Source organism: Blastomyces dermatitidis (assembly GCF_000003525.1).
Source record: "Blastomyces dermatitidis ER-3 genomic scaffold supercont1.5, whole genome shotgun sequence".
NCBI lineage: Eukaryota > Fungi > Ascomycota > Eurotiomycetes > Onygenales > Ajellomycetaceae > Blastomyces > Blastomyces dermatitidis.
In genome coordinates, this window is record NW_025544778.1 from 3621606 (window position 1) to 3641509 (window position 19904).

At 48.5% G+C, this 19904-nt stretch overlaps 7 protein-coding genes across 7 annotated transcripts; 1 reads left to right on the forward strand and 6 right to left on the reverse strand.

Annotated features, from left to right (window-relative positions):
- Positions 1 to 47: 47 nt before the first annotated feature.
- On the reverse strand, positions 48 to 2074 carry BDCG_05359 (oxysterol-binding protein; the record flags this gene model as incomplete). The annotated part of the gene is made up of 5 exons (XM_045421027.1): positions 48 to 1085; positions 1298 to 1367; positions 1426 to 1465; positions 1606 to 1682; positions 1863 to 2074. The coding sequence occupies 5 exons, from the start codon at positions 2072 to 2074 to the stop codon at positions 48 to 50; spliced, it is 1437 nt and encodes a 478-aa protein (XP_045277003.1).
- Positions 2075 to 3022: 948 nt separating this feature from the next.
- BDCG_17114 (uncharacterized protein) lies at positions 3023 to 3299 on the reverse strand (the record flags this gene model as incomplete). Its single annotated transcript, XM_045426272.1, has 1 exon — positions 3023 to 3299. Exon 1 carries the CDS (start codon positions 3251 to 3253, stop codon positions 3023 to 3025), a length of 231 nt encoding a protein of 76 aa, XP_045281231.1. The 5' UTR covers positions 3254 to 3299.
- A 537-nt stretch (positions 3300 to 3836) lies between these two features.
- Positions 3837 to 5743, reverse strand: BDCG_05360 (OTU-like cysteine protease). Its single transcript, XM_045421028.1, has one exon. It carries the CDS (start codon positions 5383 to 5385, stop codon positions 4321 to 4323), a length of 1065 nt encoding a protein of 354 aa, XP_045277004.1. The 5' UTR covers positions 5386 to 5743; the 3' UTR covers positions 3837 to 4320.
- A 134-nt stretch (positions 5744 to 5877) lies between these two features.
- On the forward strand, positions 5878 to 9649 carry BDCG_05361 (RSC complex subunit RSC1). Its single transcript, XM_045421029.1, has 5 exons — positions 5878 to 6309; positions 6381 to 6543; positions 6636 to 6704; positions 6794 to 8077; positions 8164 to 9649. The coding sequence occupies exons 1-5, from the start codon at positions 5966 to 5968 to the stop codon at positions 8740 to 8742; spliced, it is 2439 nt and encodes an 812-aa protein (XP_045277005.1). The 5' UTR covers positions 5878 to 5965; the 3' UTR covers positions 8743 to 9649.
- Positions 9650 to 9653: 4 nt separating this feature from the next.
- On the reverse strand, positions 9654 to 13010 carry BDCG_05362 (spindle poison sensitivity protein Scp3). The gene is made up of 3 exons (XM_045421030.1): positions 12456 to 13010; positions 12246 to 12367; positions 9654 to 12164 (listed from the first exon to the last, which is right to left on the reverse strand). The coding sequence occupies exons 1-3, from the start codon at positions 12790 to 12792 to the stop codon at positions 10551 to 10553; spliced, it is 2073 nt and encodes a 690-aa protein (XP_045277006.1). The 5' UTR covers positions 12793 to 13010; the 3' UTR covers positions 9654 to 10550.
- A 753-nt stretch (positions 13011 to 13763) lies between these two features.
- On the reverse strand, positions 13764 to 15087 carry BDCG_05363 (uncharacterized protein; the record flags this gene model as incomplete). The annotated part of the gene is made up of 7 exons (XM_045421031.1): positions 13764 to 14212; positions 14294 to 14356; positions 14449 to 14491; positions 14555 to 14567; positions 14662 to 14671; positions 14852 to 14878; positions 15033 to 15087. 7 exons carry the CDS (start codon positions 15085 to 15087, stop codon positions 13764 to 13766), a joined length of 660 nt encoding a protein of 219 aa, XP_045277007.1.
- Positions 15088 to 16864: 1777 nt separating this feature from the next.
- BDCG_05364 (chitin synthase activator) lies at positions 16865 to 19568 on the reverse strand (the record flags this gene model as incomplete). Its single annotated transcript, XM_045421032.1, has 6 exons — positions 16865 to 16876; positions 16959 to 18218; positions 18290 to 18409; positions 18483 to 18791; positions 18830 to 19238; positions 19462 to 19568. The coding sequence occupies 6 exons, from the start codon at positions 19566 to 19568 to the stop codon at positions 16865 to 16867; spliced, it is 2217 nt and encodes a 738-aa protein (XP_045277008.1).
- Positions 19569 to 19904: the final 336 nt, after the last annotated feature.

Below are 19904 nucleotides of genomic sequence, written 5' to 3' on the forward strand. Positions count from 1 at the left end.
CCCCAGACGAAGCAAAATGGCGCCTAACACCTATCCATGCCATAGTACTAAATACTCCCGGCCGTATCTGCATTCCCAGTTGGCCCAATCCACTCAAGCATGAAATTTCCCTCGTGCAAACCCTTAAGCAGCCTCTCCCCATCCGCCGTAAGTTCGGGCTTCCCCGACGATGCAACGGGTACGGTAAAAAAGCGCGGCTTCCACTCCTCATTCCTCTCCTTTCTTGCAGAAGCCAGCTGTCTCTGCTTCTCCTCCAACTCTTGCTTCAACTTCGTTGCAAGGCTATACTGCTTCTCACCAATGGCAGCGGTAACGCGAGACCAAAACTTGCGCGATTCGTTGGGTAGCTGTTGGTCATCTGGTGGTATGAGTTTTGAGACTGGAAAGAGGGGAGCGATGTCGATAAGGAGGTGTTTCTCTCTGTCCTTGTCTTTCTCTTTACCCCCATCCGTGTCTTTCCCTTTGCGCGCATTGCATATATTGGATTCCGTGGGGGTTAGGGTATAATAGATCTTCTCATGCCAGCAACCTTCAATGCGGGCCAGCACATCCGACTCAGGTACGTCCTTAATTTTAAATTGGTTATCATTCTCCGGATCATAGCGGAAGATGATACCAACAACCCTATTCTGTGCTTTACCTATCCAGCCTTCATCAAGGTACTGTAGGATGGCTTTTATGCGTGTCTCCGCGCAGGTAATGAAGCATGTGTCTGAAACTGTGATGGAAAGTGAGCCGCGCAGCAGGCCGCCCAAGTGTGCCGCTGGATGCGTGAGTTGGTATTCTTCATTGCCCCGGTCCCGCAGGGTTATGAATATACCTAGGTTATGCTGTCCAGGGGTCACGCGGATGCTGGTCCCAGTGAACTTGGCGCTAATCTGATCAAAGCCGCGGGCAGTGATGCCCCGCTGGGGGCAGTCGACATAGAAGGCGGAGACCGGTGGGTGGTGCGAGGTTTGTTCGGTTAAGTAAGATATTTTCACTCGCTCTGAACCGCCACTGATAGCTGCCGAAGTGGTGGAGGCGGCGGAGGTGTGAGCGGTGGTGGCGATCGGGTTTTCAGTATCTTCTATTTCCCAGTTACACTGAAAATGTGATTAGCACTATTTAATCTTCCGGAAGGTGGAATCAAGAGGGTTTAAACAAAATTGTCGAAATGCGCACCCGGAAAAATTCGCCCAAAGCTGAGTTATACGGTTTGCAGGGCTTTCCTTTGATATATTTCTATGGCTCACTTTCAGAAGGGGCCTTCCCAGCGGAAAGATCGTAGCGCTTAACTTCCATTAGGACGACTCACGAGATCCTTTGTAAACCAAAACCGCAGGACTTCCAGCATCCGGCCGAGATGGTCGTCAGATTTTCCAATGCTACAGTAGCCAGTTAGCTTCCAGCTTCATATCTTTGAAGCAGTTCCGGAGCCCGAACCTAACAAATGTTTCCGGTCTATCCAAGTAATTCCAATATTCTTTTTTTATAAATAGGCCAAGCGGCCAAGCGGTCAGTCAGTTGGGCATGTTCTGGAGCTGGCAAAAAGGGGGACAGGAGCAGGGTTCTCGAAAAAGACAAAAAATATATCCAAGAGACCTAGAAAAGTGTCTAGCGCACCTAGATTCGGAGTTGGCTCGAGGAGTTGGGCTGGGAGAGAGAAACGAACGGTCGCGATATCCGAGACACCGATGAACCTGTTTGCATTTTTCAAAAACGAGAAGTATATCCAATCAGCCCATCTGACTTGTCAATAGATTGTCTTGGGAAATCATTCTTGTGGGATCAACTATCCGCTGTTCTCTTCTGAGCTTCTGGTTCCGCTTGCAGTTCTGGCTCGACACCACGCAAAATTGCTCATAACAGCTCCAACTTACTGTCTCAGGATCCCTAAGAACGTCTTTAACTTTGACGAATCATCTGGAGCTTTCTCGGGAACGGCGGAAGCAATGGTGTTAGCCGTCGTGGTGGTGGTGCCAAGTGACGCTACTACTCCGTCGTCGAGGTTGTTTGACATGGCGGAGCCAAGAGAGGACCGGGGTTTTAGGGTGTCGAACACGGAGGAGGCACCCGAGAACGAGGATGCCATGAAGTGTACTACAGGTCGATTGTTGGTGAGATCTCTTCCGCGGAAGACGAGGAGAAACCAGTCAGGGTAGTTAGTAGTTAAGTTACCTGATGCTTGTAACCAAGGTGAGATCACCGGCAAAGCATCATCATCATAGCCGGGCCGGGCGCTGCTTCGGGGTTAGCGCCGGCTGACTCATCCACACCCAAACCTTTCGACCGCCTTGTTCCCAGGAAGCAGAAAACTTGACCTGACACTTTGTAGATAGATCTATCAATACAACCTTCAACTATTCTACAACCAGTTAACTAACTTAGTTACCTTTCAACAGTTGTCACTCATTTGTATTTCCTATGTTCTTATGTTATCTTGGCGCGGTCTCAACACTTGGCCTGTATTTAACATCATGCAAGGACTCATCATAAGCTCTGCTTGCATATGAGTATAATGGAAGAAGAAGAATAAGAATAATATGTGATGGAGGCTCTCAACGGGTTGTTGATTCCTTATTTATTATTTTTGAGCAAAAGATTGAACACGACTTCAACAATTGGCGTATGAGGGTACTTCTATTTCCATTTTATCCTCTTAAGGTACGAGCAATCTATAAAACGCACCCGATCCATCGCTAGACTTGCAGCAGCTACGATTAATATTTGTACTGGGCAGATTTCAACGTGGGTATGGCTTTTGAACTATCCTACGGAATTGCCTGAATAACCCCCCCTCTTTGGACGAAGGATTTTACAGAAGATACAACTATTAAATGAAAGAGGTAAAAATGACGACGGTGGGAAAACGTGCGGTCTGTCCACTCTTACTATTGCTAGGATCGATTACATACATGCACAGAGCGATTTGGAAACGAAAACGAAACAGGGACGTGAGAAAAGCAAACACAAAAGCATATAATGAAACAATTTCAGCAACCAACTACTGAACATTTCCGGCCGTCGAATATAGCGCGCATTACATTGGATGTGTCGCGAAAGCCAGCCGGTCGCTTCTGTCCCCATAATGGCCGAATGATGCGGCCGGGACAGTAGCAAGTTTGCGTATCAGATAAGGGATTGAGCAAAGCTTCTTCGTACTCCCTACGACGAAGAAGTATTCGTTTCCACTTTTTCCAGGTTTCAGCAGCTTTCTTGTTTTCTCCTGCTTTTGCCAAGTGTTGGAACATCTCACGTCGGGCATAGCCATGGTTAGTTCTGCTTGCGGAAATGTTTCGAGGGAAAGCACAATACTGACAGGTCGATCCTCAGTCTTTTGAAAGTCGGCATATTTCCCTCGATATTTCTCTTCATGCTTCTCAGCTTCCTTGTTGTGATAACTCGACCGTGGAGTCCTTAGTCGAGGGGAGCTGCTCGGCTATAGACATCTGAAATATCGAAAGACCTCCTGTTAGAGTATGGTATCTTCTACAGGAATCACTGGTTGGACAGTCAGCCTCACCTTTGCGGGTAGGAGTGGAAGTATCTGGATATAAGACAAATAATTGGGTCACGGTGAGACGGCTCTTTGATAGAGCTACTGGGTTGCTGCGTTGGAAGTAGCACGCTATTCAAAATTTCAGATTATGCATACGACGCAAGTCTCAAAGATGGCAGTCAACCATGGAGAAGAGGGCCCAATGGTATGATATTATTGGGAAACATTGATACCGCTATTCCAATCAATGGTCCTTGAACAGGAAAACTTGAGACTTCAGCGGTCTTTAAGCGCCAGGAGCGAAACAATCAACGCCGGGTTGAATGGCCGATGCTCATCACCCAAGCAATAATTTCCGCCGGCTCGCGCATGCAGACAAGTGCATGCGGAGAAAAATGCAAAGCCCTGTCATTAATGAGGCTTATTTATATTGAGCTTACATTGGGTATGCTAAAAGTTCTCGACATTCAAAAATTCTTGGAACCTTGTCGGCCAATGAAAATTGAATTTGGAGAGAAAATATCTCATAGATTCTGTTTTTAGTAAAAGGCTTGTCAGGTTCTGACGGCAATGCAACTTTTAGATTTATTAGCTATGAGATTAAAGCGCTGTTAGAGATTTAGTCAGCTCTTTTAAGTATGATGCTTTCTGCAACGAAGATAAAAGTTATTTCTGCTATGTTCGATTTGAGTAATAGCATCAGGCAAAGGGGTAGAGCTTCTCTCATTTTCAGTAATAAGTCTCTATGCTGCATTGCAGATATAATCTCTATATATTTTATAATGATTTTGCCGACAGATAGCACAGCATATGTTCCAATTAAATCGCAATCATGTCTTTTAAGGCGCTTCACCAAAATCATAATGCCCAGTTTCCGTAGCATGTATGGTAGCCCCCCTCTCGCCCACAAACCGGCCTCCGCAGGTATTACATTGAATCCGAAACGACGCAGTGTCCGTATAATAGTGCCTACCCTGCAGGATCTTGCATAGCGCCAGAGCCCGTTCCAAGATAATAGGGTCCTCTGAATCGAATATCTTCGTGTCGAATTCTGGTGGCGCATATGCATGCGTATACGGCTCATCGGACGGGGAGAGCGCGATGACGTCGTAGTGGATGCCCGAATACACCACGATGCACCTTGTCGGCGGGCCCTCGTTGAAGCGATCAACGCGTAGCGACTGTACATCTATGGAACAGATTTCGATGTCAAAGCGTTTGCTCAGGATGCTTAATTCGATCCCGCCGCCCCACGAGTCCTCCGTCTGGATCCATCGGCAGTAGTCATCTGGGGCTTTTTCTAGTACCGCTGCTGAATACACATCTGGCTGTTCTTGGATTGTTTGCGCAACTACCGACCGCAGCTCGGTCATTGCGTCCATTGCGCCCATCACTGCGCTGCTAACCGCTCGGAATAGACAGGAATTATCATCGGGCATTATGCGGAGGACAACCGTACCACCGTGTTCCGGCGATGGGATCTCGGGAGGGTCATTTTCAACGGCGGTGTTGCCCTTGCGGGACAGTGATAGCGGTTTCGAGATATTTCTCGCTGCTGGCTGAATTTTCTGCGCGGCTCTATTCGAATCTATCTGACAAGCAGTGTTCGTCATAACAGATTGTTGCTGCTGTTGCTGGCCCGAACTGACTGAAGTGCCCGTCGTAGATCCCCCCTTCTTGCTAATAATGAGCTGCTCTCCACTAAGATTCGTTCCAATTTCGGTGATGGACCGAGCGGGGTCCAGCTGGGAGAGGTCGAGCGGCTTAGGAGGGTAGCCGTACTTGATATCATACGATGTCAATGCTGTTTTCTCGCTGATCTGGGCCTGTAGGTCATGGATGGTGGCGCTTTCATCAAGGGAAATTGTAGACTGGCCTCCAGGGCCACGTATGCGAATCTTCATCGTTTGGATCAAAGAGAATTAAGTTATGATAGCGCTTTAGGAAATATCTGAGAACGAGAACGCCCTTAAATAGGGATATGTAATATAAATATGTATCCTATTAAACAACAACCTTAGGAAACTTCGTAGTTACCCGGACTCCGCGGCTTCAATAATATAGAATTATAATGATCCACCCGTAGACGGAGACGGGGTCAGTACAATGAAATTAGAGAGTGACTTCCGGATGTCTCAGTGAGCGCAGTAGGTAGCTTAAGTGGGAGACACAGAAAAAAGAGCCTGTCGTGGCAATGGAGTGAAGGAAACGAACAAAGAGAGAGGCCTTGCTTCGGTTTCCTGATGTCCCGCAATAGCGCGGCGGGACCTGGCGCTTGGCGCTTGGCGCTTGGCGTCTGTCGCCTATAGTTACTTTGTCACGGCTGAAGCTATGCTATAGCGGAAGAACATTTATCCTCCGATTAGTATTCTTTCTGGGCTTGGACAGGAGCATCACTACTCCTCCAGCGATTATACCACCCGCTTTCTACAATTCACGTCTCCCTTGCACTCAGCCAAAATTGATTGATCGTCACTTCTCGCCATGACAGAGGAGAGCGCCGGACCAGAGCTTCAGCCCGCCTCTACCTCCGCCTCCACCCCGGTCCCCGCGCCTGAGACTAGGACTGGAACTGAGACTGAAACCCAGCAGGGCGGTAGTCTCATCCAGCAACTCTCAGAACAGGCCAACCAACCCACCGAGCAGCCGGAACAACCGCCACAACCTTCTCAAACCCCCGAGCTTCCTGAGACACCACAACCGTCGAAGGCAACGCCAGAAGATTCTAAACAAAATGAAGGCAGTAACCCTGAGAACCGGGTAACCGATGAACAATGGAGAGCTATGTTCGATATTGTCCTAGCGATCTATGACTATCGCGAACCGGAGTATGATATGCGCCCGCTCCGTTCCTATCATGGTTTTAGTCGTCGAATACTAAACTAAAAATATTAAATAGTGGATACGACCCCTCGCGCCTTTTCCATCGCAGCGTCAACAAACGTAATGTCCCGGACTACTACGATGTCATCAAAGAACCTATGGCACTGAGCGTACTAAAGCAAAAAATCAAGAATAAATCCTACACTGATTTTGCCGAGTTTGTAAGAGATTGTGCATTGGTAAGTATTCTGTGCCATGACTTCCCGTCTACTTTTACTGCTAGAGTTCCAGGAACAGACTGTCCTTATATTCCGGCGCGCTTTCTATCTAGATTCCCCACAACGCGCAGACATATAATCGCCCTAAATCCCAAGCATACGAAGATGCGCTAGTCATCAAGGTTTGTCACTTCATTATACCCAACTATCTGTGCATAAACATTGAGTATTAGCAAAAGTCTAATAATGTGTTTTCTTTACAAAAAATTAGGATGTGTTTATTTCTGAGTTCGGCAAACTCGTCGAGCAAGGGATAATTTCTTCAGAGACAGCCGAATTTCCAGACCTGGGAGAAATCCCCGACGCAGACCCTCTTCCAGTCGAGGAAGATGAGGAGGAAGAAGAGGATGAGGACGAGGAAGATGATGAGGCTGAGGATTCAGATGATGAAGCCGGCCGCCGCAGACGGAAACGACCAACACGTGGATCCTCCAAACGAGAAAGTGGTGCTAAAGATGACCCAAACAAAATTAACGACCCCGAGCTACGAAAAAAGCGTGGTCGCCCGCCTCGCGTTGATACGCCGATGGAAGCGCGAATCAAGGCTGTTTTGAAGGGGATACGCAAGTTCAAGGATTCCTCGGGCCAGCTAAAGGTTCGCCATTTCGAGCGGTTACCTGACAAGGCTGCCTATCCTGATTATTTCTCGGAGATCAAGGACCCCATGGCGATCGATCTCATTAAAAGGAAATCTAAGAGGAAGAAGTACAATTCGGTTGACCACTTTATGAAGGATATGGACCTCATGTTTAACAACGCCAAGGCGTATAACCAGGTGGATAGCCAAATATACAGGGATGCTGCTGCTTTGCAGTCGGAGGCACGTAAGTTAGCTGACCAGGAGAAGAAAAAGCCGGACAGCGAGTATCTGATGGAGGATGGACGACTGCCTTTGCCTAATGGTATCTTACATAAGGGCGAACTTTGGAAGGTTGGGGACTGGGTCCATATTCAAAACCCGAACGATGTAACAAAGCCGATAGTTGCCCAGATTTACCGAACGTGGCAAGATGCGGAGGGTCAGAAATGGGTTAATGCCTGCTGGTACTACCGTCCTGAACAGACAGTTCACCAGTATGAGAAGCACTTTTACCCTAACGAAGTCGTGAAAACTGGCCAATACCGAGATCACCGAATCGGGGAAGTTGTTGATCGATGTTTCGTCATGTTCTTCACCCGTTACAACCGTGGGAGGCCACGAGGGCTGGCGCCAGACAAACAAGTTTATGTTTGTGAAGCACGATACAATGAGGAGAAACATAAACTCAACAAGATCAAGACCTGGGCTAGTTGTCTGCCAGACGAAGTTAGAGAAAAGGATTACGAGATGGATCTTTTCGACGCGCCTCGGAAGATCAAAAAGATACCTAGCCCGATAAAGCACTTGCTCAAGGAGGATGCGAAGGAAACAGATGATGTACCTAAACCGACTTGGGGTGCAGAGAATGCGCCACCGATTGTGGGTGCAGTACACCGCCGACCAAGAGAGGAGAACGTAAGCCATCACTTTACATCTTTCTCACGTATCAGCCGTACGTAAGTAAACAGCAACATTGACTGACACATATTTCTATAATTTAGGAATCCCCACCTCCAGAGCCCACCCCATCACCGCCTCCACAACTTCCTGCGCCCCCGGTCGCACCCGTCGCACCCCAGCGTCAAATATCTATAAATCGTGCTCCGACCCGCCAGAGTATGGACAGCACAGGCGATTACCGCATGAGCGCCAGTCCCTTACCCTCCCTACCCTCTCGCTCACCCGGCCAACCAACTCCCCATGCCCCGCCAGCCGCCCTGAGTCCCCAACCGCCCATCACACTAACGCGCATGCAACAACCATTCCCCCCTCAATCTGCAGCCCCAACAGCTGCCGCCCCGGTCTACCCGGCAGGCAACCTTAATCACCGCCCAGGACCCCCGTTTGCAACCCAGGCCCCACAATCCACCCCAATCTACCAACAACCCCTGCCACCACAACCCTACTCAGCCCCGCACAACTTCCCTTCATACCAAGCCAGCCGCTATCATCCCCATCCCCAGCCCATCCCTCAACCCCACTTCCAGCAACAATCACAACTACTACCCCAGCCGCAATCTCAGCCGCATCCCGTCATCCCAGCCAACGTTTACAACCCCAAACGCACCCCGACCAGTTGAAACGTTCATATTAAGCGATAATGCCAACGCGGCTATCCCGGAAGAAATCCGACGACAATTTCACTGCGATGAGAAAGGGCGCGTACTATTTTTCACGACCCCACCGCTAGACGTCGTCCCGCCAGCGGAGCAGACGGGGTTAGGACATTCACTGCGCTATCTGGCAGCGAAGAAGGAGAGGGCGAAGCTCATTGAGAAGAGGAGGGCGGAGAGGGAGAAAATGGAGCAGGAGAGAGAAGCAAAGCGGTTGAAGATGACCACCTCCACAACCACTACCGGTACCGACGCATGTAGTACTGATAATAACGAAAGCCTCGCGACAGCCGATTGGAAAACGCTCTCCGAGCTCGCGCTAATGGCAACTGTTGCGCAAATGAAGCAGGCTGATCGGGATTGGTATCGAATGCGTTACGGAGAGGAGGATGTTGTGAAGATTAAAGAGGCAGATGATGAGAGGTATATGAGCATCTTGAAGGAGAAAGCGAAGGCGGATGCGGCGACGGGGAAGTTAGATATTGAGGAGCCTGTAAGCGTAGTGCCCATAGTTAGTCTTAGGGCTGGAGGGGGTGGTTTAGACGTGTGATTTATGATGTCAGCTCTCTCTTTGAAAGGGAAGGGCTCGTATGTGTACGATGTCATATGGTTCTTGTCTTAGTGATTTCGCACCCCGGTTGTTTTATCTTTCTAACTATATTTCTTCTATTTGTATCTTTTTATTATTTGAATTTTCTAAACTTCCGGCTATTTGGCTTTTAGCTGGGCTTCGGCTTTGGAGCGGGGGGCTTATTTTCTTATTCTTGTATAATATATCTAGGTAGATAAGGAAATAGAAATGGAAACCAAGATTGAAAGTTAACGAATAGGAATTTAGCTTCTAGGGTTAAGTTGAAGCATAGTGTAACCTGTATAGGGTTGCCTACCCCCCATCCCACCGCTTCTTCAAGTTACCAATTCGTTTCCTTCTCTGAATGATAATGGAAAACATGAAGATGAAAATCTCAACACAGGGAAGAGGGCTTCGCATAGGTTTGATGAATCTATGAATATATATCACTTGAACAGCTGAATGGCCAGGGGATTGATGGTGCCTAAAATATTGAGTGTTGAGAATAACAACTAAACACATACATGTACATGTACATCAATGCAGAGCTCAATGTGTGCATGTATATGCATGTATGTCTGTAAATAAAGACAACATGCAGAGAGAGGTTTCGCGAATAAATACTCAGGGAGGTTCAGGGGTGCTCAGGGGCATGTGGTGAATGAATATATATGGCGAGACATATTGTGAGATAAAGGGTATAAAGTTGAAAGAAAGGGAGTTTGTATGGGAGTGTAAGAGAGAGCTCTTCTGCGAAGACATGACTCCTGGTCAATCTTGAATGTAGCTTCCGTTTTTCTGACCCATTTTTCCAATTTTTTCTTCCAGTTTTAAATACAATGGGGAATGAAATGGCAGTACAATAGGAGTAAAGGCTTGAGATAGATAAGTGTGATATAATATATAGAAAAACGACAAATGGTAAGAGAAACAAGGAAAGGAAATCAAGCGGAAGTGAAGGAGGGAGGCAGATGTGGATATATATATAAAACAAACTTTCAAGAATGAGAACAGTTTGAAATTATAAATATTGAATGGGAAAACAGCGAAGGTTAGAATAATAATAATGATGATAATAATAAGATATATAAGATATATAAAAGACCAGGAAACAAAAATCAAGACGAGAATGAGGTGTGATAAATTAAGAAAGGAAACATAAGATGGAACCCAATTTTTTTTTTTTTTTTTTTTTTTTTTTTTTTTACGCCCGCCCCCCACCATAGAGCGACTCCATTTCCTTTAGAAGTGTCTTCCCTTTCGCACCACCACTCTCCTTTTGACCCTGTATTGCCGTCGCGGTGGCCGTGTTCTCCTTTTGCTGCCGTTGTGACTGGACTCCTGTTCCACCAGGCGCCGTTGAGGCATCATCCGTCGCCTTAGTCGTCGAAGGCTTATTATTGATATTACCACTATTATTCCCACCGGTGGCGCTGGTATTACTATCATTGTTGTTATTATTAGTATTAGTATTCGAACTCCAAACGACGCTATTCCGCTTATTATTTTCCTCTTCTTCCATGGAAAACACAAGATCGCTTTGTTCTTCGTCGATCCTGCTCGTGCTGATGGGGGAAGAAACGGTGCGGTCGAGACGCCCAGAGCCAGCGCCAAAGCCGCTGCCACCAACACCAGCTGAAGAGCCATGCCGGGCTGAGCTGGGATGTAGTGAAGTGCTGCTGAGTTGTTGCGAGATCATGGACATGGAAGGTTGGCGGGAAGGGCTGGCGATGAAGGGAGAGACGTCTCCAGAGCTGGGACGGCTGCCGATGGGGCGTAGATTGGGATTTGGGCTCGCGGCGTGGAAATTCAGAGAGGATTCGCGAAGCGGAGAACCAACGTGTCCTAGGCCGACGGCCTGTCCTTCCTCCTCCTTCCTCTGTCGCTGTTTGGCGAATATTGCACCGAATCGTGATGGACTGGATGCTAGTGGCGACCCCACTTTGCTGGACCCTGTTCCGGGCATGCCCAGGCCACTGAAATCCCTGCTGCTGCTGTTGTCCTGCTCCGTCCGTGACAGTCGTCTCATCCTCTCCTGCGGGGTCAGCACGTCGTCATGGAGGTTTGTCGGTAGGTAGTCCTCTTCCAGAGTGAAGCTATCATCCCAGTCACTCAAGGCGGTTGGGCGCGGGAGACTTGCTGAGAGGATCTTGGGTCTTGCCACACGTCGCGAATGCATCAGTCGGGGGGCCGATCCCTCGTCATGGAAGACGGGTGGCGAGGAGCCGAGGTTTGATGGCTTCCGCGAATCCAATCCAAATGCAGTATCGTGAAGATTGCGAACGATGTCTGAAGGGGGACCCGCCCGCTGAGAAGGGGGAGAGGATAGATCGAGGCCGAATTTGGAGGGAAGAGAAGCTGCCACAGGGCCATGTCGCGCCATGTATGATATCCCCTGGCTATCAAAAGAGGCGGGCAGAGGTGCATCGAGAGCTGTACGGCCAATTGGCGACATTGGGAGTCTCGGTTCTTCGATGGGGGAGCCGTACTTGGAACCTGTATCAGACACGAGGCCTGCATCTATTGTTGGGATACCACCATCGTATTGACCAGGTCCTTGCTGTGGTTGGCCATATATCTCTTCCTGGCCCGGGTACGGGTAGGAGTATCGCGAGGGGTGACCATTTACCCGTTGTTGTTGAGAGAGTAGGGAATTTGCAAGGGCTGAGTCTTGGGTGTGGTAGGGGGTAGGGTTGACACGGCCACCTAGATTGAGATGGCCGCCACTCATTCCCATAGGTAGGTTTGGTCTGTTAACGCGCCGCCCGTCGGGCAGGATATGCGCTAGTGCGCACTTTGCACCAAATTTGCAGTTTCCCTATATTCCACGCATTAGAATTTTTTTGTTATTTTTTTATCTTGCACTGTACAAAGCAGATAGGCGCATAGGTGGAAATACCTTTGTGAAATATTTGCATGGGGCGGAATCAACGGTGGAATCTGTAGAGTGGAGGAAAGGACAGGCGGGACCAGCTTGACAGGCTCCTTGCCGGAAGAATTTGCAAGGGACATGTTTCGTATCTGAGTGCGAGATGCATTAGCCAGGCCATAAATACTAAAACCAACAATAGAATATGGGAAAAAGGGAATGATATAGGGCGAAATGTACTCTTGCTGGTTGCACTCGGAGGACTGCGGGCTAGGTCGAAAGGCGGGAGACCTGACATATTGCGGACATGGCCGTTATGCATATGTGCTGGAGGACCCGACGGTACGGGTAGTGGGACTTGGTTTCGTAGGTCGTTTGCCATTCGAGACTGCGACGGGCGAGGAGGAGGAGCGCCGCCGTCTGGGGGGTGAGATAGCGGGTATAGTAGCTGGTCTCGTGGGTGGGGATGTAGAGGTTGTTTTTGTTGTTGTTGTTGTTGTTGTTGTTGTTGTTGTTGCGGCGGTTGCTGATGCTGATGCTGATGGTGATGCTGATGCTGCTGAGGGTGCTGCTGCATGGCACTTCGGATGGGGCGGAGAATGAGGACGAGCTGCAGAAGACCAGCGGCAGGCGAGGAGGGAAGAGGAGGCTGCAGTCGTGGGGGTCGAAATAGGAGTTGGACGGTGAAGTGGCAGACGAAGGCGAAAAAGCGAGAAAACGGCGAAAGGTTTTCTCTCTCTTTTTTTGGGGGGTTGTTTTGGAGGCAGAGATTTATTGCTTAGGCTTTGCCCAAGGTTTGGGTTGGAGATTGGCGATGGTGGGGTACATATATTATTTAACTTATAAGTTAACTTCGTTAGGCTGTGGATGGCCAACGCAAACGCCCCCAGCTGTGTGTAAGACACCCGTAGAGCGTCTTAGAGCAGACAGAGATGGATGGAGAAGGGAATTCATTCCCGTATGCAGAACGGAAGAGCAGCAGAGATATAACTACTCAAATGATGCTGCGCTGGTTGTTGCGCTATTTGAGGACGTGGAATTGAGCTTTTACTGTAACTATTGAACTACATAACTACAATTAACTTATTTAACCAACAGTACGCAGCGTACTCGGTAAATACGGAGGATATATGTAGGCACGGCGAGATGCATCTTCATACAAACCGCACAATCCAGTCATCCCTCCGCCACGAGTACAGTCCATCTGATCAGCTCTTCACTCTTCCCCTTGCCTGTTCTCTCGCACATGATCCCGCCGGGTGTAAGTCAGCTGCGGTGGTGGGTGGTATGGCGTCAAAACACGATTAGACACAATTGAAGACACACGAGCCCAAATCCCAGGAATGGGAAGTAGCTTTAAAAGATGAAGTCTATTACAGGGTCTAGCCGTGTGGTTATCCGCCCAATCCATCCGTATTGAACTTGACATGGAATATATATGCTATGTGGCCAGCCAGCTCTCGGCCAGATAAGCTGCTGGAACGGCTCTCCCCACAATACCGTAGATATATAGCACCTGGCGCTGCTATGATTCACGCGCCCCGTCCTTTACAACCTCCCCTCCAGTCCCAGAGTCTCCCACAATTCCTCGCTTTTCTTAATCCCTTCTGGCAGCACCTCCGAACACCTCTCCCACACCTCCCTACAAATCCTCTTCCTCCCCACAGCCCTGCCCTTCCACATCCTCCACTCCCCATCTACTCTCTCTTGCTCTTCCACTGAAAGCACTCTCGTCGCAACCCTCCCATCCCTCAACGGCGCAAGACGACCTAATACCTCTTCCTTTTCCCGGTCTAGCCTGCATACGATTTCTCGTAGTTCGTCTGTAGGTACACGTGCGCTGAGGGCTGCCAGTTCCGCACGGAGGGCTTTCTCGTATTGTTTTGTTGAGGCGATTTGTGCGCGAAAGTTGGTTAGTTCGCTGTCAAGTGCGGAAAGTTGTGCTGGGGTGGAGTCTGAGGGGCCGTCTTGGAGGGCGTGGTAGACGATTTGTTTGCCTGGAAGGGGAAGGGATATTAACTTCCAAGAAAACTCAAAAGGTCTTCTTTTCAACATATGAATTACATATATGGACATACCAGCAACACGTGCTTCGATTTCCTTCCGCTCGTGCATCTCTTTCAATGCCTTGACGGTATATGCTATTCCCACCAAGATTATTCCCAGTTAACAAAATTAAGTCCCTATCCCAATACAAAATTACACGGATTATCCCGATAGGACTAGACAATACCTTTGCTCACCTTGTTGTGCAAATTGGCAGTGATGTCGATCGCCTTAGGGTTGCCATCAAGGTTAGAAAAGCAGACCAAATAACAGCTAGTTTCGTATCCACTCACTGAATAAGGCCGACTATCGATCGAGTGTCAGCCTGTTTACTTTCATAGCGGAAAATGGTAAAAGGGTCAATGGACAATGGGGAAGGGAGGCATGTATGTACACCTACTTCTGCTGACCTATCCAATAACAGCAACCCCGACCATCAAGCAATATTAGCTTTTACTTCAACCTCGAATAGAAAGCCGTAAAAATGTAACCAGCTCTGAGAGCAATAGAATAGCGCACGCAGAAAGGCAAATTAAAAGGAAATATGCTATCTTTGCTTGCTCCTCGCGCCTCCAGAGACAAGAACTCACGAAGGTACTCTAAAATCATCGTTGCTCCTATTGAACATCGTTAATTATCTCAAGTACATCCTCGGTGTGATAGTGTGAAGGAAAAAGGGAGAAAAGGGAGGTAAGCATTAAGGCGCTAATGGCATACATGAAGGATGAACCTAGGAAGAATGAAAGAAGAGGACAACATAGATTTACTCACCATCTTCTCCCTTTTCCTTACTCTCCTTATCACTTTTCTCTTTGCGTGGCGCCATGTTTCTGAGATGGGATAAGACGGTATTGCTGAGCCTGTACGTATATGTGTGGCGTATCTTAACCACCCGCCTCGTGGGGGAGCGTCAGCAGCATGCGGAGATGGTTGGCAATATAGCGCGCAGGACATATATCCAGGAGTTACAAATAGTACCCATTATCCCAACCTCATGAACGCGCGCGAGACACGGGATTTATCAAATGGGTAGCGGGAAGAAGAGGACAAAGGTGTTAGGGATTGGTTTTGCATTGACATACGTTAACCAGTTTCGATCTCCAGGGGCTGAAAGAGGACTTAGACTGCTCAGGGCGTGTTCGTTTTCAGTGGTTCACTGCGAACTACACGCAATATCAAGTTGGCATGTGGGAGACACGAGGTAAAGGGAAGAAGGGGAGAAGACAAAGGAGACATGGGAGTTGTAGATGAAGATCGCTCTCCAACTTCTTCCTACTCGATGGCCATAATGGCAAAGAAAAGGGAGTGTATCACGTGCCAGGTGATGTTTGTTGCTGAAATGTGGGTATGAGTGAGGATATGGGGACTGAAGGAAACCAACCTACATACGTACATTTGACGCATATAGGTATGTAGAAAAAAGAAGAACATATACAGTTAGAAAAGACATATTGGTTTGCTTGGCTTTCTCCTTACATTAATATTATAGAGGAAGAAAGAAAGTGAAATATATGAGGACCACCTAGATTAAGCACGGCTACTTGTGCTTGCAAGGCAAGCAAAATAGTATTGGATACTCAAAGACGAGAATGAGGAAGAGGTTGCAAACGAAATGAAAACCATAGGGAAAAGAAAGAAATATAAATAAATAAATAAAAGAAACCTGCTAAGTTTTATAGGAATGGATATATATACCTAGATAAGGCATTGTCTGAAAACAAATTCAAGTAGTCCCAAAACACAGGCGCGCACACGACATAGAAAGGGGATTTGCCTGTAGGGTAGACAGGGAAAAGTTAAAAAAAATACCAAACCGGTCTATCCATCGAATAGAATAACCAAAATATTTATCCAGCAGTCCAGCGCAGTTAATTGAAGTGGCGTGTGTTTTCTCTCTCTTTGTAGAGCGTCTCGGTATAAAACGGTTAGTTCATGGGAAATAATTTCCCTGCTTGTCCGCAAGTAGTCACGCGGGAACTAGATGGCATAGCAATAAAAAAGGTGATTGAAATGGAATGTCAATTATCCATAGCAGAACCAAAGGCCCGGGTAGTCTTAAAAACAATTTGCTTAGAAAAACATGAAAGGGAAGTCAAATTTCTTTTTTCTTTGTGGGGGAGAGAAGGTGGCAGGGGAAAGACTTAAGATACGGAACAAGGGGTGTTTGCCGGCAACATGCACTAAGAGGCCAAGGCTTAGATAGCGCGGGCAGCGGGGGAATATTTTAGATTCAAATGAATCAAATAGTTACGATTGTCTTGCCGGCGGGGTTTAGCGAGCAGGACCTTATAAGCGGTTCAGAAGAAACGTGTAGGTTGGGTAGCCTCCTTTATCCATCGAGGAAACTAAACGACAAATCTTGTCGCCGCTATGGAAGGAAGGCCACTGAGAAAAGCGGGGGGATGAAGTGGAAGAGGTAGAAGAGGGGGAATCGGGCGGTGGGTAAATGATTATTTTTTAAAAAAGAAACGAAATGAAAGAGAAACTCCATATCGCTGTGCCGGCTTTGGAAATGAGAAACTGAAAGTAGAAACAACAATGGGTCAAAATAAAAGTAAATGAGGTATCAAGTCTAAGTTAAGTGGAGGGGAGGGAGCTGAGCATCACATCACGATCTGCAAAAAGAATTGTCAGTTAAGTCCTCAGGGTCTGGGACAATTGGAGAAAAACCAATCTCTTTATGATTAGGCTACTTACACAATCGCTATCACCCTTGCCTTGTGGCACTCCCATCTCCTCGAAGGTTTTAGGTCCCTTGCCAGGGAGTCCGCCCACTGGCTTCTGCGCGGGCTGGCCTGACTGAGCGGGCTTCTGGCCAGGACGGGCTGCCGATGAGGCAGGGGCGGAAGTCATCTGCGGCTTCGATTCACCACGAGAAGGATAGTGGCCGCCTGATGAGGAGTGTGAGGATGACGGCACACGACTTCCCCGAGGGTCTGGATGTGGAACACCACTGTGGCCGGGTGCCATGGGCTGCATGGACCCATTATTATGTGGGTGGTCGGGACGTTGAAGGCGCCTTCTTCGGTCGGCACCGGAGGGTTCTGGAGGCGCGGAGTAGCCGATATCCAATTTCGGAGTGCCTGGCTGTGGTCGGTGGCCTTGCGCGTGTAACGAGGGGGATCCCCCGGTGGCCGGAACGCGGTTTTGCATGTGATTGGCGGAATGGGGGCGGATGTTCGGGTTGATTCCGAATGCGGAGCTTGATCGCGGGCTGTACTGGCCCGGGGAGTTGACATAGCCGGGATTAGGTCCGTCTGGATATGGCGCCGCCGACACTGGTCTCTGGTTCATGGAGTCTCTGCTAGAAATGGTCATGCGTGATGGGTCTGGCATTTCTAGGGTATCTTGTTGAACAGGCTGCGCGGTCTGGGGTTCCGCAAAGCGTTGAGCTCGTCCATGGGAAGCATACTGCGATTTAATACGCGCAATGGCAACACGCTCGTGGTCTTTTCTCGATAGGGTTTTGGAACGCGATATGCTGTCGATCCGGGAGCTGGCATCTTTGTTACCACTGGCTGCGGCCTTTGCATACCAGACCCGCGCTTCCTTGATGTTTACCGGAACGTATATTCCAATTTCATGGAAGTAGCCAAGCGCGAATTCTGCGGTTCCCAGTCCACTCTGGGCAGCCCGCTTTGCATATGTATACGCCATCTCGTCATTTTTCTCAAAAAGCCCCTCATGCCCGCATAGGAACCATTTGCTGATTGCCATTTCAGCCTCAGGTTCGCCTTGCCGTGCGGCAAGAGCATTGTAATGGAGAGATAAAGCAGGGTTGAAGTCACAACCCAGTTGACAGAGCTCGTACGCAGCTCCCATTTTCACTTGAGCTTTTGCGAACCCGTGGTACGCTGCTTTTTCGATGTTAATCCTCGCAGCATTTAAATCATACGGGAGATATTCGTCTGGAACAGCGACCTGTGGCAGTTCACGAGCCAGTAGCATCCCGTATACCTAAACAAAAATCAAGCAAAAGGAACCGTTAGTGGAAGGGCTTTGGAATAGAAACAAAAGGTAAAACTTACGTAGGCTCCCTGGGGCGCATTTTCGTCGCATGTTTGCGCGGCATATCGAATATGGTCTAAGCCCACAGCGTAGTCCTGGCGTTGTCCATGTTGACCCAGGAGGATCATCATTCCAAGCCTCTGTAGAAAGCCGTTAGTTTCCGTATACGCCATATTGCAAATCCCTCCACTCCACAAATTGGTTCATTCTTACGTAGTTCGAGGCAGAGTCACCAAGGCTGACACCACGCTCATAGTGCTTAATCGCTTTGTGAGGCTCGCCTGAATTCTCAAACTGCATGCCCATGCGGTATTCTGCCCTTGCATACCCTTTCTCACTAGCTTGAGAATAGCAGAGAAAAGCCTCCTTCTTGTCAACACGGAAACCGAATTTGCCAAATTCTAGCCACATTGCCTTGATAAACAACGCTCTAGGGTGACTTTGCTCAGCCAGGAAGGACACGACATTGATGGCGTCTGTTTTCAATTGGCGCTCAATCTGTGGTGTTTGCGGTCGAGGGGGCTGGAAGGCGCCATGCGGATCTCATTTTGCATGGCGACTTCGACATAGGAGAGAGCATCCTGAGCCCAGGCGAGCTGCATTTCTGGGTCATTTGAGCTGAGGACTGCAAGGCGACCACTCTCCAAATTTGCTTCTCGTTGATCATCGGTTGGAGGGACATTGGGTGGGGGATTCCGTAGAACCGGGAAAGGAGAGAAATTGGGCGTCTCGCTAAAGGACTGCGGAGGTTGTCCGTAGGCATCCTGGCCATAAGAGTCTGAATATGACTGGCTATCCTGCGCATAGCCTTGATTTGGGACCGACGACGTTCGATTTGGAAATTGCTGATGTTGTGGTGGTTGGTAATCGTACTGAGCGTTTTGGCTGGCCAAGCGGCTTGGGCCGTAAGCTTCCTGTTCAAGGTGGGCGAGATTATCTTGCATGTTTTCGGGGACTTCTGGCATCACCCTAATAAGAGCAGCAACAAAATTTAGTCAGTACAAATTCGAGGGGAGGGGGGTGATAAAAAAAAGTCGACGCGGAAGCTTTTAAGAGGAGGGGCCGTTTAGGTTTTGGAAGGCATGATTGATATTCAGCCTTTTGGGGGGGGGGGAAGAATAGTTTTTTGAATGAATTTTTCTTCATTCTCTTTTTTGTTGATTTCTTATTTTGTGGAACAAAGTCATATTACCTTTGAGGCGCTGGAGAGATCACTTCTGGCATTTGGAAAGCATCAACATTTCCTGGGTAGAACGTGGCGCCCATATGAGGATTGGAGGACTGTTGGTGGGCAGACATGGCGTCAAAAGAGGGACGGAGGGGACCAAGGGGTTTAATAATAAGAAGAATCCTCCCTGGCTTGTCACGCTGCCTGGCCGTAGCGGGAAGTGAGATTTACTAGCCACTCCTGGGCTGGGGTCTTTGACATGGGCTGGGTATCCTCTCGATCGTGGGCTGTGGAAGGTTGTATCTGTGTTCGCGTGGGAACGGCTAATTCGAAGCAACCCTGCTCGGACGGCCAAAGGCTATTATTATTGTATTATTTCTCGTAACTATTGTTGCTATCGGTGAGAGGGATCTGTCAGACAATGGAATGGTGGACATGGTCTACTATCCAGCCCGCTATGTCCCTGG

Excerpts from the sequence above, each read along its gene's own strand:
- BDCG_05360 (XM_045421028.1), bottom strand. The coding sequence starts at position 5,385 with ATGAAGATTCGCATACGTGGCCCTGGAGGCCAGTCTACAATTTCCCTT.
- BDCG_05362 (XM_045421030.1), bottom strand. The coding sequence starts at position 12,792 with ATGCAGCAGCACCCTCAGCAGCATCAGCATCACCATCAGCATCAGCAT. Across the intron at positions 12,368-12,455 it reads TCCGAGTGCAACCAGCAAGA|ATACGAAACATGTCCCTTGC; the intron begins GTACATTTCGCC and ends TCTCGCACTCAG. Across the intron at positions 12,165-12,245 it reads CATGCAAATATTTCACAAAG|GGAAACTGCAAATTTGGTGC; the intron begins GTATTTCCACCT and ends CGTGGAATATAG.
- BDCG_05361 (XM_045421029.1), top strand. The coding sequence starts at position 5,966 with ATGACAGAGGAGAGCGCCGGACCAGAGCTTCAGCCCGCCTCTACCTCC. Across the intron at positions 6,544-6,635 it reads TTGTAAGAGATTGTGCATTG|ATTCCCCACAACGCGCAGAC; the intron begins GTAAGTATTCTG and ends CTTTCTATCTAG. Across the intron at positions 8,078-8,163 it reads GCCGACCAAGAGAGGAGAAC|GAATCCCCACCTCCAGAGCC; the intron begins GTAAGCCATCAC and ends TCTATAATTTAG.